This window comes from Notolepis coatsorum (assembly GCF_963971535.1).
Source record: "Notolepis coatsorum genome assembly, chromosome: 4".
Lineage (NCBI taxonomy): Eukaryota > Metazoa > Chordata > Actinopteri > Aulopiformes > Paralepididae > Notolepis > Notolepis coatsorum.
In genome coordinates, this window is record NC_140168.1 from 126,645,632 (window position 1) to 126,664,068 (window position 18,437).

Sequence of the window (18,437 nt, forward strand, 5' to 3'; positions counted from 1 at the left end):
CATTTGATTTGGAAATAGTAGCGTGTCCAGGCGAGAAACGGCAACGCTTTGTGAAATTCACGTTTTGCTGCATATCGTAGTTTTCTGGGATTAGACAGGATCACTCTAAAACTATACTTATATTCAACACGGTATAACACGGGAACGTATACATGAAAACATTTATTATTTTTCACATATTGAACGATAGATAATAGTTGATGTCAAATGGGCCATAGTAATGTATACATAGCTATAATATAGAATATATATATAGCCCTGCAAACACAGCCACTTATTCCTATCTTTTAGAGCAGTGGTCACCAACCCGTCGATCGCGATCGACTGGTCGATCTTTGAGACCTTCCCTGTAGATCTTTCCCTGAAAAAAAAAATGTATAAAAAAAGGTTTTTCTTTTTTTTTTTAGATCTTTCCCTGAGAGTCCAGATTAGTTCTACTTTTGTTTTGATGTGAAAAGTGATGCTGCATAAGATTACTGCACTTAGCACTGACTGAGAAAGTACATATTACAGTTCTACTTTTACAAACATTTACAATTAGCATTTTCTAATTTTAATAATAAGAGTCCACATTACAGTTCTACTTTTGTTTTGATGTGAAAAGTGATGCTGCATAAGAGGACTGCACTTAGCACTGACTGAGAAAGTACATATTACAGTTCTACTTTATAAAATGCTAATTGTAAATATGTTTGGCAATGTTAATAGGAGAAGGTCCACATTACAGTTCTACCTTTGTTTTGATGTGAAAAGTGATGCTGCATAAGATGACTGCACTTAGCACTGACTGAGAAAGTACACATTACAGTTCTACTTTATAAAATGCTAATTGTAAATATGTTTGTCAATGTTAATAATATGAGAAAGTCCACATTACAGTTCTACTTTTGTTTTGATGTGAAAAGTGATGCTGCATAAGATGCCTGCACTTAGCACTGACTGAGAAAGTACATAATTTTATTGCAGTTCTACTTTGACGTTTTAATGTTGGACCAAAGCATTGCATGTAATTACAATACAGGCAATTAAAAGTAATTCAGTTTAAAGTACAGTCTTGGCTGTCTTTTTCTCTCAACGCTTCAATAGGTAGATCTTGCCTTCACCAAAAAAAAAGAAGTGATCTTGGGCTTAAAAAGGTTGGTGACCACTGTTTTAGAGCGTTGGCGTGGTAGGAACAAACAATGCTCAAGTCAGTGGCGTCCAAAGAGTTAATGCAAGACATCAGTGCTAACAATAATTTTTTTTAAGTGCATTTAAAAAGCAGCAAACAGTTCAGCCTTCAACTATCATCAGTGCTGCAGAAAGTAATTGACAGTTGGCTGCTCAGCTGTTCCATGGCCTGGCGTGTGTTACTCCCTCATTAATTCACTTACAAAGAGCAGATAAAAGGTCTAGAGTTCATTTCAAGTGTGGTATCTGCATTTGGACTCTGTTGCCGTCAACTCGCAATGAGGTCCTAAGAGCTTCACTATCAGTGAAGCATAGGGATGCACCGAATGGGAAATTCTTGGCCGAAACCGATACCGAAAATAGGAAACAGTTGGCTGAAAACCGAATGCCGAAAATGATTAATATAAATATATATATAATGTTTTTTTTTCTTTTTTTTTCAGCTACCTGATTATGGCAAAATACATGATTATGGCTAAACTTAACTTAAATAATATTAATAATCACTATTATGGGCCCATAAAACATTTATTCAGCACTTTTGAATGCATACATTAATTCCAGACTGACTGCTGAAAGATTGTACAATTCAAACATTTTCTCTTTGCATACAACAAAATGTGCATTAAAGTCAAGTGCATTTTCTTTTCTCTGTAGGATAACTACAACAAAGTGCATTCAGAACAAAGCCAAGGTGCTTTAAAACTGCATAACGATCTGCATAAAGACACACACAGGACTGTTGTATTTACTACATCTCCCATGACTCTTAGCGGGGGATGACATAGCTTTTACGAGAGACTGGTCAAAGAGGAATGGAAGCGTTAGCTAGCTTAACGCTAACCTTTAACCGCGACGGGCATATAGTAATGGCGAGGATATAAAGCATGTTAAAGACTCATTTATTGGATGCGTTGCTCGCAGAGTTTATAGAAACAGCGCAACTCCCAAGAGGAGTTAGTTATCACAGGCTGCAGAACGCAGGAAGAGCTGCCAAGCTGCTCACGTTACATGTTGCGCGTTTTGATTACGTCATCACAACAACACTTTAGGTTATGAACGTTACGTAACCCTGTTCTTTGACATTCTGTGATATATTTTCGGAAAGCCGAAAGAGCCCTTTTAACCATTTTTGGCCGATAATTTTCGGCTGCCGAATATTCGGTGCATCCCTGAAGCAAGTCATCATTAGGCTGAAAAAAACTAAACAAACCCACCAGAGAGATACTAGAACATTAGGTGTGGCCAAATCAACTGTTTGGTACATTCTTAAAAAGAAAGAACGCTCTGGTGAGCTCAGCAACACCAAAAGATCCGGAAGATCACGGAAAACAACTGTGGTGATGATAGAAGAACTCTTTCCCTGGTGAAGGAAAGGCCCTCCACAAAGGTTGGCCAGATCAAGAACACTCCAGGAGGCAGGTGTGTCACTCCAGGAGGCAGGTGTGTCACTCCAGGAGGCAGGTGCGTCACTCCAGGAGGCAGGTGCGTCACTCCAGGAGGCAGGTGCGTCACACCAGGAGGCAGGTGCGTCACTCCAGGAGGCAGGTGCGTCACACCAGGAGGCAGGTGCGTCACTCCAGGTGTGTCACACCAGGAGGCAGGTGTGTCACTCCAGGAGGCAGGTGTATCACTCCAGGAGGCAGGTGCGTCACTCCAGGAGGCAGGTGCGTCACACCAGGAGGCAGGTGCGTCACTCCAGGAGGCAGGTGCGTCACACCAGGAGGCAGGTGCGTCACTCCAGGTGTGTCACACCAGGAGGCAGGTGTGTCACTCCAGGAGGCAGGTGTATCACTCCAGGAGGCAACATAATTTTTTTTATCTACTTTTTCTCCCATTTTTTATTTATTTTTTTCCTCATCCCAATTTCGTATCGTCCAATTCTACCCTCCCCTGTCTCGAACGGCGTTAGGCCATGCCTCCCACAAGCCGGCTGCAATGTGGACGAAGCCTTACATCACGTGTCCCCTCCGGTACTCGAGGAGGCAGCCGTGGCATCTTTTCACCTGCACAGCGCGACCTCTCAGCGTCGGGGGTCTGCGTGGGAGGGACACGCCGCCCCCGTCGCTTTCCGATTCTGCTGCGCAGGTGCACCAACCGACCTGTAGGAGTCGCTGTCCACAACGTCCGATCCCCACCCATCAGCTTCCCACCCCCTAATACTGCCAATTGAATTAGTATGAACGACCAGCCAAGCTGATAGCAATGCGGAGAGCTGGGCTCGAACCCAGCGTCTCCTGCATTGGTGGCGAGCGCCTTGCCCACTACACCACCTAGCCGCCCCAGGAGGCAACATACTTTATACTTATAGCACATGCATGAGCCTGGTCTCTTTTGAAAGATGACATTCTGAAGTTTGATTCCAGAAAAATAATTCACTTTGTGCTAACGTAGAGTAACATAGGTCTGAACTTGAGTTGTAGAAAAACTTGTTACTCAAGTTTTTCTGTAGTAGTCCAGAGGTAGTATTTCCCCAGAAGGTTACAAATCCAGACGGAGCCATAGCCTGAAGCCTTGCAGGGGAGGAAATTAGGCCATTTTACTCGCCAAATGCGAGTATTCTTTATGTTTGGCAAGTGATTCATGAAGAGCACTCGCCACACTGGCGAGTAGTAAACAAAACAAAAAAAACATTCTGCAATCTGCTGATCTCGCTCACTGGCACAAGCCGAACTCTGACTCCCCCCTCATGATTCCTCCCATTTGCGCCTCATAATAATCCATAACCAATTAACATCGTTGCGCTCTAAGCTCCTCCAATGAACACTCGTTTTCTAGAAGATGCCGCCTATCTAGGGGAAGTGGATAGACCACTGCGTGCGGCCCTACAGACTCCTGTCACCGGCTTGACAACGTAGACATACGTAGACAAAAACACATCAGTGGATGAAAATAATTGCATGTAGAGTCGTCGCTTTCAGATATCAATGCGGTCTGACATGGGGGCGAACAACAGCACGCGACGAGTCTCCTTCGAGTCGGATGAGAATGACAAGTGGGCGTGAGGCTAACGATTCCACTCACTCAAGTCAACCAGCATTAGCCGGCTAGCTACCTAGCATGTACCAAGCTACCATAACGCGCGTTCAACATTGTGGACGACTATACTGAGTGGCTTTGCTTAAATGCAGCCGAGTGACATTTTATTATTACCGGGTTTCCCCCCATATCACCACTCGCCCATATGCCCTTCACAACGGTGATGTTGTGTCATACTTGTCATTCAGAATACACCTGCTGAACCCCTAGCGTTGACATGAGATTCGATTCCAATGTATTGTCATCATACAGCACAAGAACTACCAGAATACGTTTGGCATCCAACCAGAGTGCAAAAGTAACAAGTCAAGTTCTGTTTTATTTAGCTATTACATTACAGTGAAATGCTTGGTTCTTTCACTGCCCAGCCCAGTCCAGCCCAACCCAGTCCAACATAGACCAGCCCAACTTTCCCTGCCCAACCCAGTCCAGCCCAGCATCTTTCACTGCCCAGTTCAGCCCAACCCAGTCCAGAATAGTTCCCTCTTTCATGTTAATATGTGATATCCTAATATTTTGAAGAGTAGAGACGGTGCGATTAATATATGTTTTATGCTAATATTGTGAAGAGTAGAGACACTTAACACGTTGGTTGCCTAAGGTTAAATTAATGATATACCATAGATTGCCAGCGCTATTTGTCTATGGAGAAAGTCCCCTTCTTTGCAGGGCTATAACTTTTTAAATTCTATTGCTACATTGCCATTATTAGGGCCCATTCAAAGTCCTATATGTATTGTTCATTGTGTAGCAACGTTAAACTTTTTCATTCACATATTCATAGTAAAGTATGGTCTAATGTATAAGTATGTTTTCATCTCTTTCTGCAGCTTTCTCCAGAACGTGATATATAGCCCCAAATGCATTATATTGATGATGAAATACAGTTTGATGGCAATCAGCGCGATATAAAAAATTCCAACTAGACGTACTTCTAGAAGTTACTACACGTCATCTGATGTTGACCGGATGGGCGAGGGGGCGTTTATAATTCCGTGGGCAGCGTTATACCAATCATCTAATGTGGGTCAAATGTTGATAATATCAGTTATTATCGAAGACGGTAACGTTACACGCTGAAACTCACCCTAGTCTCCGCGCGCCGTTGGGCGATCATCGTCGAGTAGAAATTTTATCATTATGGGATATATTATTACCCGGTCCATCTCCAGCTTGTATAATGGTATATACGTCCAAATCATGTTGTTTATCGAGTTATTGGCAATCGATCGCTATGTAGTGTGACGAGCTAGAGTCACGGGACATGTACCGAGTGGCCGGAAGCAATACGGACGTCTAGCAAAACCTCTACTGCGCTTCCTGTTAAGCGGTTGCGCCGATCGGCCACCAGATGGCGCTCCTGAACCGCCAGAGAGCTCAGTGGGTCCTGCTGGTGGATCTCAGGCCAGCGGAGGGACATTATGAATCCGATCGCAGATTTTTGAAATATTGATATAAGGACGCTGTACAGCGTCCCCCGGCAACTTTAGCATGGCCAGCAAAGACGTGAGAAGACGTGTCCCGGCACCCAAAGTATTAATATTTTATGGTAATAAATATTTTAAAGAGTAGAGACACGGTGTGATTATTACTATGATTGAAAATCAATTTAGACGAAGACATACAAATAAGTAATTATCACAATTAGCGATTTATTTATGGCTGGTAAAAAATCTGTTTGGCTGGTAAAAAAAATCATATACTCGCCAGTTGGCTGGTAAGCCAAAAAGTTAGTTTCCTCCCCTGGCTAGTACATATCCAAATTTCATAAAGATCCATTCAGAAATGAGTGATTAGGAGTGATTTTGGTAAACTGTGTACAAAGAAAAACTCAGTTTTCTCATAGACTTCAATTAATTTGGCTGTTTCTCTTCCAGTTTGTGTTTTTTCTGTTTTTTTTTTTTTTTATGTAGATCCCCAAGTGGGGTATCATTTGAAAGCCACACTCATTGGCTACAACCCTCCACAATCATTTTCGAGATCGGATCTAGATTGACGGAACTACTGCAGCCTGAGTCGGGAGTGGTATTTTGCGCAATACCGTGTACTTTGCACAAGCCTCAAATACCGGCATGTAACTCGAGAACCGCTCAATGGATTTTGACACCTGAAAGGGCTATCCACAGGCAACAAACGGGGCTTTAATTCGATATATATATTGTATTACAAAATATGCACACCCGAGCCACTAGGGGTTGCCAAAGTGCCGGTTGCAAAAAGTCCGAAAAACGTCCCATATGTGGGATGTTGCATGCTAAAGGGGACATGTCTTGCTATTCCTTTCACTATTTTGGCAACTTTACTACTGGAGCGCCCCATGTGCAAAGATATTTTGACAGTGATATGAGAGTGCTTCCGACGGCGGGGGAGAAGCAACGTTAACACAATGTTAACATGACTTGACCAAAGTCTAAAATCAGCTTCACATCCGTGTAAAAGTAAAAACAGGGACCTTGTGCCACACTATGGGTTATGGTTAAACAGGGACCTTGTGCCACACTATGGGTTAGGGTTAAACAGGGCCCTTGTGCCACACTATGGGTTAGGGTTAGACAGGGACCTTGTGCCACACTATGGGTTAGGGTTAAACAGGGCACCACACTATTGGTTAGACAGGGCCCTTGTGCCACACTATGGGTTAGGGTTAGACAGGGCCCTTGTGCCACACTATGGGTTAGGGTTAGACAGGGACCTTGTGCCACACCTATGGGTTAGGGTTAAACAGGGACCTTGTGCCACACTATGGGTTAGGGTTAAACAGGGACCTTGTGCCACACTATGGGTTAGGGTTAAACAGGGACCTTGTGCCACACTATGGGTTAGGGTTAGACAGGGACCTTGTGCCACACTATGGGTTAGGGTTAGACAGGGCCCTTGTGCCACACTATGGGTTAGGGTTAGACAGGGCCCTTGTGCCACACTATGGGTTAGGGTTAGACAGGGCCCTTGTGCCACACTATGGGTTAGGGTTAAACAGGGACCTTGTGCCACACTATGGGTTATGGTTAGACAGGGACCTGGTGCCACACTATGGGTTAGGGTTAGACAGGGACCTTGTGCCACACTATGGGTTAGGGTTAGACAGGGACCTTGTGCCACTACTCACTGTGTATTGGTGTCTTTCTGCTCCTCTGGCACCCGGTCCAGTAGACACTTATACACCGCCTGGAGACACAATACAGCAAGTCAGTGTCTGATGAATCCGTTCAGTGTCAACAGGTAACATGTACATTCTAGAATCTGAGTTTTGTCTACAAGATGACACGGATGAAAAAAAGGGTCTAGTAAGATTCTACCATCAACCACCATACTCTTATTTATGTGTAAAGGCATAAGATATTAATGTGTAAAGGATAACAGGATGTTCTTAATGTGTAAAGGAACAGGATGTTCTTAATGTGTAAAGGAACAGGGTGTTATTAATGTGTAATAAAGGAACTAGGGCTGTCCCCGACTAAGGATTTGGATGGTCGACTATGATTGGCCAAAATTAGCCGTTATTCGACTATTTGTCGACTAAAAAAAAACAAAAGAAATTGATTTAAATTTTTTTTAGTCATTCCATTTGGGCTGTGGGGGGTGCTTAATGTCTGAAGGAGTCGACTGAAGGCTTCTTGTCCTCTGCAAAAGCATGCAATTGGTCCACTGATGGATACATCTTGATATTTGTCTAGTCTAGTGTGTTCATTAGATGGGTGAAATCCTCTTTCAGTGCCTCTGTGCCTGTTTTCGTAGGCAGTTAGCCTCTGGTATGCGTGCCATTAGCGTTAGCCACGCTTCTAGGCCTCTTTTCTTTTGGAAAGAATGATGATAAAAAAAATAAAAAATAAAAACTTTTTTTTTTTTACTATTCGACTAAGAGGTTGGTTAGTCGACTACGGCCCCTTTCGACCGATTAGTCGACTAATAGGGGTCAGCCCTAAAAGGAACAGGATGTTATTAATGTGTAAAGGAACATTCCCAGACACTGTGGCTCGTGGGTTATGTGACTGGCTACCTGCTGGTACTGGGAGGTTATACTGGTTACCTGCTGGTACTGGGAGGTTATACTGGTTACCTGCTGGTACTGGGAGGTTATGTGACTGGTTACCTGCTGGTACAGGGAGGTTATACTGGCTACCTGCTGGTACAGGGAGGTTATACTGGCTACCTGCTGGTACTGGGAGGTTATACTGGTTACCTGCTGGTACTGGGAGGTTATGTAACTGGTAAGGCTGAGCCCGAGCGTTCGAACGTTCGTTCGTTACGCTGGCATTCGGATTTTAATTGATGGGTTTGAACGTTCGAAAAAAATTAAAAATAAAAGGAGGCGCGCAGGGTTGAGTCGAGGTGAGGAGGCGCTGTTTAGAATAGAATAGTCTATTGGGCGAGTGCGGCTGGCTTTCGTGTGACATCACGTGCGGGAGCGGAAGAGTCAACCAGGAAATTCAAATGACTGCAGTGCTAATGGTTGTTGTCGAAAATCTATAATAATCACAGATACATTCAGTCAATACTGGATCTAACTAAATGGATTTATGGATTGGATACACATTTATGGAAATTTCAAGCCCGCCAGACCAGAAAGCTTCGGTTATTCCAATTCATACAGCGATGTTCTACCGGGCCGGGGACAAAAAGTGAGTGCGTTATTATATGATATTATGTTTGACTGCTGTCTTTTGCCTTTATTTTTTTTTAAACAAATTTTTTTATAATTTTTTTGACAAGACAAACATTAACAGTAAATATCTCAATAAATCACAGGAATATACATTCCTGTATTTGAATCAATAAATGTAGGTTACGAGATATATACATAATCCCCATTATACAATACAGTACATACATTATGCTCTTGCTCGTTCTTCTTCCCCCCCCTCAGGACCCCCCTTGGATAATCCATCCATTATTAGTTTCTAACCAGAGATTACAATTCATATGCTAACCTTTATTCTCTCCACCACTTCTAACCAGATTGCAATGCTGGCTTCATTGACACCTAAAATTCTTGCTCTAGATATCTCTAAATAAATCACATCGAGATAGGTAAGAACCCATACCTTCCGGCACATTTTATCCGGTTGAATCCATCGTGATGCAATCAACTTTTTAGCAGCCGTAAGACCAAACAAAATTAGTCTCTTTAGCTGTATAGAGGCTGCTAACTGCGAAACATCATTCAACAACAATACAGAAGGCATTACAGGTATGTTCAGAAATACAAATTCTGATAATTGCGTAGTGACTTCTTCCCAGAATATCTTAACACTTTGATCGCCGGGGTTAAATTCATAATTTACCATCCCTCGCCAGCCCTATTTAACATGGAGAAGTTCCCCTTCTTTGCAGGGCTATAACTTTTTAAATTGTATTGCTAAATTGACATTACTATGGCCCATTCAACGTCCTATATCTATTGTTCAGGGTGTAGCAACGTTATACTTTTTCATTCACACATTCATACTAAAATACGGTCTAAAGTATAAGTATGTTTTTATCGTTTTCTGCAGCTTTCTCCAGAACTTTATTTATAGCCCTAAATGCATTATATTGATGATCAAATACAGTTTGGTAGGAATCTGTGAGAGATAAAAAATTTCAACTGGACGTGCTTCTAGGAGTTACTACGTATGATCTGATGTTGACCGGATGGGGGGGGGGGGGGGGTCGTTTATAATTCCGTGGGCAACGTTATATCATTCATCTAGTGTGGGTGATATGATCATTAGAGCAGTTAGTATCGAAGACATTAAAAAATAACGCTGAAACTCACCGTAGCTTCCTCGTGCCGTTGGGAGATGAGCGTGGAACAGAAATTGTTCTATTATGGGATGTCGAAATATCCGATCAATTTCCAGGTTGTATAATAGTATATACGTCCAAATCATGTTGTTTATCGAGTTATTTGCAACCGATCGACATCCATTGTGTCAAGATGGAGTCCTGCTAATGATATCGAGTGCCCGGACGAAATATGGGTGAGCATCACTTCCTGTTTGGGCGAGCGGCCGATCGGCCACCAGATGGCGCTCTTGAACCGTTGGAGAGTTGAGAGGGGCTCACCAGTACATATAATGTCTCCGGGGGAGAAATATGATTTCGATCACAGATTTTTGAAATATTGATATCAAAGACGCTGTCCAGCGTCTTCGGCAGAATAAGCATGGCGGGGAAAGACGTAACAGGGGGGCATTCCCAATACATAAATGTACCTATATCACCTCTTAGACACAAGGAGCATAGAGAATCTTGTTTAAGCCCCATTCGGTTCAATCTTATAGGTGTCAGGTAAGTCCTATGAATATAATTAAGATTAATCTGTTGATGGTCCGGGTTGCGTGACGCTAGTCGAACGTTTACCCAGACTTCTTGCCAATCAAAATCTACTTTCAAGTCTGGTATATCCCTCCTCCAAACTGAGTCTAGGGGAAAGATTTCATACGAAGACGTTAGTAAGTGATGATAAAAGTCAGATACAAAGCCTCTCGATGTCTCCCTTTCATAGAAGAATTTGTGATATCTGTGGTGCTCAAGTGGTATCTTTAATGGGACTCCATGGGCCTTCAAAGTTGCTAATAACTGTATATAGAAATAATAAGTGGAGCTGGTGAGGTTAAATTTGTTCTGAATTTCATGATAGCTACAGAAACCCTGTTTGTTGAATATATCTCCCAATGCATGTATGCCTTGCTTTTCCCATTTGGGATATCTGATAAGTCGATGTGCAATAAGGAGTGTATTGTTATTTAATATGGGAGAATGGCTATGCCATTTGTGTTGGTTAGTACATTCTTTCTGTGTGTCACGCCATATCCGAATCACATGTTATAAGAGGGCCAAATTTCAAGTCGCATTGCTTAATTGATAATTTGATGTATACTATATCCTGCAATCTATGTGGTGCCACTATGTTCTCTTCTAATGTTCTCCAGGATACAGATGCTTGAGGATCAAACCAGGTGCTCAGTGGTCTTAAAGAGAACGCTTTAAAATAGTGGTAGAAGTATGGAAATGCTAAACCTCCGTCGGCTTTGTTTCTCTGTGCAGTGGATCTTTTTATTCGTGGAGGTTTGTTATTCCAAATAAATTTATATGTGGTGGAGTGTAATTTTTTCCAGTAATCAGCAGGAGGGGGTAACGGTAACATTGAGCTAAAGAAGTTGATTCTAGGTAAAACATCCATCTTAACTATTGATACTCGGCCCTGTACTGAGTTTTGACCACTTTATTTTACATGTTTACATGAACAGCCACCACTGTAAACAACTTTTTTTCACCGATAAACTATGCAATGCCGCCCTCCGTAGGATCTATAATAATACAATTAATTAATTATAAAAACGAACGTTCTAACGTATGTTCGAAAAACCCTGGCGAACGTTCGAACCCTAAAAACAGGGTTCGGGGACAGCCTTAGTAACTGGTTACCTGCTGGTACTGGGAGGTTATGTAACTGGTTACCTGCTGGTACATGGAGTACTTGATGGGGTCCTTCTCAAACACCTCATACGTCTGGGACTCCAGGTTGTCCATGAGGGGCTGATGGGGAGGAGACAAACAGGTCAGCCATACAGAGGACACACAGGGAACCCCAACCAGAGGAAGCTCAGCCAGAGGACTGCTCAGCCAGAGGACTGCTCAGCCAGAGGACTGCTCAGCCAGAGGACTGCTCAGCCAGAGGACTGCTCAGCCAGAGGACTGCTCAGCCAGAGGACTGCTCAGCCAGAGGACTACTCAGCCAGAGGACTGCTCAGCCAGAGGACTGCTCAACCAGAGCACTGCTCAAGTTCAAGTTCTGTTTTATTGGTCACATATAAGGTACATTATAGTGAAATGCGTGGTTCCGTATGACCCACCCCGAGACTGTGGTTCATACAGTAAAGGAGTAAAGAAATTTTTTTTTTTTTTTTTACTATTCTTTTTAAAGAGAACGCTTTGCCAATAGGGATGTATCAGTAGTATTGGCAGTGGTAGTAGTCATAATAGTAATACACTATATTTTTTTATTTTCTAAAAAATAAACCAGTTCAACACAGGTAACCACTTTTGCTTCATTTCTTTGATGGCTCAAATGTTTGCTCTAGTCCAGTGGTTCCCAAACCTCTCCTCGAGACACCCCAGCCGTTCCATGCATTTGTTAAATTCCACCACCAGCACACCTGATTCAACTAATAAAGGGCTAGTTAAGTTGAATCAGGTGTGCTGGTGGTGGAATTTAACAAATACATTGAACGGCTGGGGTGCTTCGAGGAGAGGACTGGGAAGCACTAGTCTAGTCGACTTTGTGTTTTGAGCACAAAGTTCATCATAGATCTAGCCTCTTTATTTTGCTCTCAAAGTGGACCAGATTGATGCATTTAACTTTAAAATGTACACAAACAAAAAAAAATTCGGGGGGGGCACCCCCTAGAGGGTCGGAGGTTCACCCCCCCATAGTCTCTGAAAATCCTGTGGGAAACACTGCAAACACTATACAAATCTAAAATGAGGTAGAAGAGGACGTGCACATGATGATATGACGACATAATAAATTGATAAAATATGGTGTGTAAACACAACAGTATTCCAGTTCAGTTCAGGATTCCATCTCGACGAGTTGGAAGATTTCCTTCGTGGCCCAACACATGGAGAAGAACACACAACACACACGAGACATCACAAACGGACCTGGAGCGGGGACTGGAGGTAGTCCTCGTAGCCCTTGGCGAACAGCTCGTAGGCGTTGGGCGAGGGCCTGTTCTGGTTGAGGTACTCCAGGTACTGCAGGTAGGAGCGGAAGTCCTTCTCACTGTGGCGGCTGGAGCCGGTGAAGATGAACTGGGCCTCCAGCTGTGTGTGACGACGAGTGTGACGTTAGTGAATCATAGGGCTGGGGGCGATTCATCGAAATAAAATCTCGATCTTGATTCATCGACCTATGCAATCTCATTTCTAAATTATGACGATTTTCTTTATTAAAAAAAATATTTACTTAACTTTTTTTAAATGACGATTCTGACTTGAGTTATTTTGTATGTTACAAGAGACTTTTTAAGTTTAAGTCAAGCACTTTCATATATGTTATGTTTAAGTTTTAAGTCAAGCACTTTGACATGTTATGTTGTCCGTTTAAGAAAGAGTGCAATAAATGATTATATTGAAAAAATAAGAATCGTGCGAGAGAATCGTGATCTCAATTCTTATAGAAAAATCGTGATTCACATTTGAGCAAGAATCTCCCCCAGCCCTAGTTCATCATTTAGGATGCACTGCATTCTTCTGCCGCTAAACTGTAGAACAAAAAACAAAACACGGATCGGCATTTTGTATCACTGCCCATTTCATATACCTTGAAAAGGCGAAAGAGGATTCTCTGGTGGGGTTTCGACAGGACGGGGAAGCCCTTCTTATTGGTCAGGAAGATACTGGTGGGAAGTATGGCCGCTTTGATGGGCTCCCCGAGCCACTTGTCGACCACGGCCTCGGAGGGTATGTCCGCCCCGACTTCAATAGCTACAACAGGGACAAACAGATCGTCAACTCGGTGGCAAAAAAAAACAGCTACAATTCTGTTAATGCTTTTGCGGACATTGGCCCGACGGGGGGTTTGTTTCACATTATGTTCTTCCTCACCGAGACAGATCCTCTTGTTGTAGTCGCACAGAGTCCTGAACGTGTGCCACCTGGTGGAGAGACGGGGGGAGGACATGTGAGAGAGGAGGACGACATGTGAGAGAGGAGGAGGACATGTGAGAGAGGAGGACGACATGTGAGAGAGGAGGAGGACATGTGAGAGAGGAGCAGGACATGTGAGAGAGGAGGACGACATGTGAGAGAGGAGGAGGACATGTGAGAGAGGACGACAACATGTGAGAGAGGAGGAGGACATGTGAGAGAGGAGGACGACATGTGAGAGAGGAGGAGGACATGTGAGAGAGGAGCAGGACATGTGAGAGAGGAGGACGACATGTGAGAGAGGAGGAGGACATGTGAGAGAGGAGGACAACATGTGAGAGAGGACAACATGTGAGACAGGAGGAGGACATGTGAGAGAGGAGGAGGACATGTGAGAGAGGAGGACGACATGTGAGAGAGGAGGACATGTGAGAGAGGAGGACAACATGTGAGAGAGGACAACATGTGAGAGAGGAGGACGACATGTGAGAGAGGAGGACGACATGTGAGAGAGGAGGACGACATGTGAGAGAGGAGGAGGACATGTGAGAGAGGAGGACAACATGTGAGAGAGGACAACATGTGAGACAGGAGGAGGACATGTGAGAGAGGAGGAGGACATGTGAGAGAGGAGGACGACATGTGAGAGAGGAGGACATGTGAGAGAGGAGGACAACATGTGAGAGAGGACAACATGTGAGACAGGAGGACATGTGAGAGAGGAGGAGGACATGTGAGAGAGGAGGACGACATGTGAGAGAGGAGGAGGACATGTGAGAGAGGAGGACAACATGTGAGACAGGAGGACAACATGTGAGAGAGGACAACATGTGAGAGAGGAGGAGGACATGTGAGAGAGGACAACATGTGAGAGAGGACAACATGTGAGACAGGAGGACAACATGTGAGAGAGGACAACATGTGAGAGAGGAGGACAACATGTGAGAGGACAACATGTGAGACAGGAGGACAACATGTGAGAGAGGACAACATGTGAGAGAGGACATGTGAGAGAGGAGGACAACATGTGAGACAGGAGGACGACATGTGAGAGAGGAGGACGACATGTGAGAGAGGACAACATGTGAGAGAGGAGGACGACATGTGAGAGAGGAGGACAACATGTGAGAGAGGAGGACAACATGTGAGACAGGAGGACAACATGTGAGAGAGGACAACATGTGAGAGAGGAGGAGGACATGTGAGAGAGGAGGACGACATGTGAGAGAGGAGGACAACATGTGAGAGAGGAGGACAACATGTGAGAGAGGAGGACGACATGTGAGAGAGGAGGACGACATGTGAGAGAGGAGGACAACATGTGAGAGAGGAGGACGACATGTGAGACAGGAGGACGACATGTGAGAGAGGACAACATGTGAGAGAGGAGGACGACATGTGAGAGAGGAGGACGACATGTGAGACAGGAGGACGACATGTGAGAGAGGAGGACAACATGTGAGAGAGGAGGACAACATGTGAGAGAGGAGGACAACATGTGAGAGAGGACAACATGTGAGAGAGGAGGACAACATGTGAGAGAGGAGGACAACATGTGAGAGAGGAGGACGACATGTGAGAGAGGAGGACGACAGAGAGGAGGACAACATGTGAGAGAGGAGGACAACATGTGAGACAGGAGGACAACATGTGAGAGAGGAGGACGACATGTGAGAGGACAACATGTGAGAGAGGACAACATGTGAGAGAGGAGGACAACATGTGAGAGAGGAGGACAACATGTGAGAGAGGACAACATGTGAGAGAGGAGGACAACATGTGAGAGAGGAGGACAACATGTGAGAGAGGACAACATGTGAGAGAGGAGGACAACATGTGAGAGAGGAGGACAACATGTGAGAGAGGAGGACGACATGTGAGACAGGAGGACAACATGTGAGAGAGGACAACATGTGAGAGAGGAGGACAACATGTGAGACAGGAGGACAACATGTGAGAGAAGAGGACAACATGTGAGAGAGGAGGACAACATGTGAGACAGGAGGACAACATGTGAGAGAGGAGGACGACATGTGAGAGGACAACATGTGAGAGAGGAGGACAACATGTGAGACAGGAGGACAACATGTGAGACAGGAGGACAACATGTGAGACAGGAGGACAACATGTGAGACAGGAGGACAACATGTGAGACAGGAGGACAACATGTGAGACAGGAGGACAACATGTGAGAGGACAACATGTGAGAGAGGACAACATGTGAGACAGGAGGACAACATGTGAGAGAGGAGGACAACATGTGAGAGAGGACAACATGTGAGACAGGAGGACGACATGTGAGACAGGAGGACAACATGTGAGACAGGAGGACAACATGTGAGAGAGGAGGACGACATGTGAGAGAGGAGGACGACATGTGAGAGAGGAGGACGACATGTGAGAGAGGAGGACAACATGTGAGAGAGGAGGACGACATGTGAGAGAGGAGGACGACATGTGAGAGAGGAGGACAACATGTGAGACAGGAGGACAACATGTGAGAGAGGAGGACGACATGTGAGAGAGGAGTAAGGCACATCCTCCGTTCCTTGGTGCTGAGCCAAACTGTAAAAACAGTAGTACATGAAACCAAGCGGGGCTCGCAACAACTCACTTTTGATGATCCAAGGTGTTTTAATTGTGACAAAATATATAGCAGATACACACATACAACGTTTCGACCCTTCCGGTCTTTTAAAGTCATCCGGTCATACTTGGAAAAGACCGGAAGGGTCAAAACGTTGTATGTATCACTATCAGCTATATTTTTTTGTCACAATTAACCCTTTCACTGCCACATGACAGGTTAGCCCTTTACTATCACACAACCGACGGCGATGCTCCATCATTAGCTCCGCATCCTGATGATGCTAATGATGGAGCATCGCCGTCGGTTGTGTGATAGTAAAGGGCTAACCTTCTGTATTGTCACAGTGAAAGGGTTAACTGGCTGTCGTGTGGCAGTGAAAGGGTTAAAACACCTTTGAGCATCAAAAGTGAGTAGTTGCGTGAGCCCCGCTTTGTTTCACAGGACTGTTAGTGGACACTAGGGGGGTAACGATGCCACCTCACAACGATTCGATTACGATTCTTCAGGCAACGATTCAATGCATCATGAAATCTCTTAATTTGACCACGATTCGATACATTTTCAAATAATTTTCGATTAATTTTCTATCAGTTAATTCCCCAAAAAACTTTGAATACACAAATGTGGCTGGGGGAACTGATTCACTCAGCATGAATGGACTATAGGTCAATAAAAACAATACACACAACAAAACAACATTATTATTATTTTTATTTTTTTGGATTATTTTTGATTATAATCGATTCTAACATATTCAAATCGATGCATCAAATCGAACACATTAGAATCGATGCATTTCGATTAATCGATGCATCGTTACACCCCTAGTGGACACCATGTTTCAGACGGCGCTCCACTCACCAGCTCCAGGGCCCTCATTCATCAATAGTGTGCGTAGAACATTTCTATTTCCACACGTAAGCACGGAATGTAGAACTAGTGTACGCACAGGGAAGTCGGGATTCATCACACGGTGCGTAAGCAGGCTCTATGCTCCTCCGTGTTGATGAATACCACTTTGTTCTACCGTCAATGCTCGTGCATGATTATCCATATATGGTCATGAAAATGAGGAAACACCCCCCATGGGATGTGAAATAATGGACTGACCCGAGCGGGACTCTGAGAAACTCCACGGAGAATTCACTGCTGTCGAACCAAGAAGACACTATCGTGTATTATGGGATAAATAAAAGGCGGATTTGTAAACGGTGATGTCAGATATCAACGGCTCCCTAAGACCATTGCTGCAATTCTGCCTGGACAGCTCAAAATACTAATAAAGACCGTTCGTTGACCACTGTTTGGCGTTGGTTGTGTGTCATCATAACCGTGCTGTAATATGAATGCCTTTATTAGTTGTGTTCGATTGGCTATATGATTTTTAGAGGCATCTATTTTGTTGTCGGCTAATAAAGACCGCGCTGGAATATGACTGCCTTTTCCCGTGTTGTTTGATTAATACACAGGGATTAAAGTTCTCCTCAATTCTATTCCAAATCGCGATGGATCTCCCGTCAATTTTCTACCTGCTGCATATGATTTCTAGAGGCATACTACAATCTATTTTGATGTCAGTATTGGGTAGCCTATATAAACAATATAATACGAGAGCATATACAAGAACAATGAATCTCACTGCATGTATGATGTAGCCGCCTTTCAATACATGAACTTGAATTCCATCATGTTTGTGTGCGGGACTCACAAGGCTGTTGTCACAATGGGTGGTACCGGTGTACAGTAATAATAACAGTCCACACAATATCACGATCCATGCCATAGCCTATGTTCTATTAGGACATGATCTGTGACGACAAATGTTCTAGAATGTTTGATTAAGATATCATACTCTGACAGCATGCCTATGAGCAACAAAAACGCGAACTTGAATCCCATCATATAGTCTGTCCACTATCTGCATGGTGTCATTGCAATGCGTTTTCTATTCTTTCTTATACAGTAAAAAGGGGGAAGAACACTATATTCATATGATTTATTC

General features: G+C 43.9%; 1 protein-coding gene across 1 annotated transcript in view; it reads right to left on the reverse strand.

Moving 5' to 3' along the window:
* The window catches only part of prmt5 (protein arginine methyltransferase 5), a 108,302-nt gene that overhangs the window by 55,740 nt on the left and 34,125 nt on the right, over positions 1 to 18,437 (reverse strand). Inside the window, exons 6-10 of the mRNA XM_084311687.1 lie at positions 13,804 to 13,853; positions 13,520 to 13,683; positions 12,859 to 13,020; positions 11,653 to 11,730; positions 7,316 to 7,374 (exon numbers count right to left, since the gene is read on the reverse strand). Coding sequence (XP_084167813.1) covers positions 7,316 to 7,374; positions 11,653 to 11,730; positions 12,859 to 13,020; positions 13,520 to 13,683; positions 13,804 to 13,853 — 513 coding nt within the window. The remainder of the gene's footprint in view (positions 1 to 7,315; positions 7,375 to 11,652; positions 11,731 to 12,858; positions 13,021 to 13,519; positions 13,684 to 13,803; positions 13,854 to 18,437) is intronic.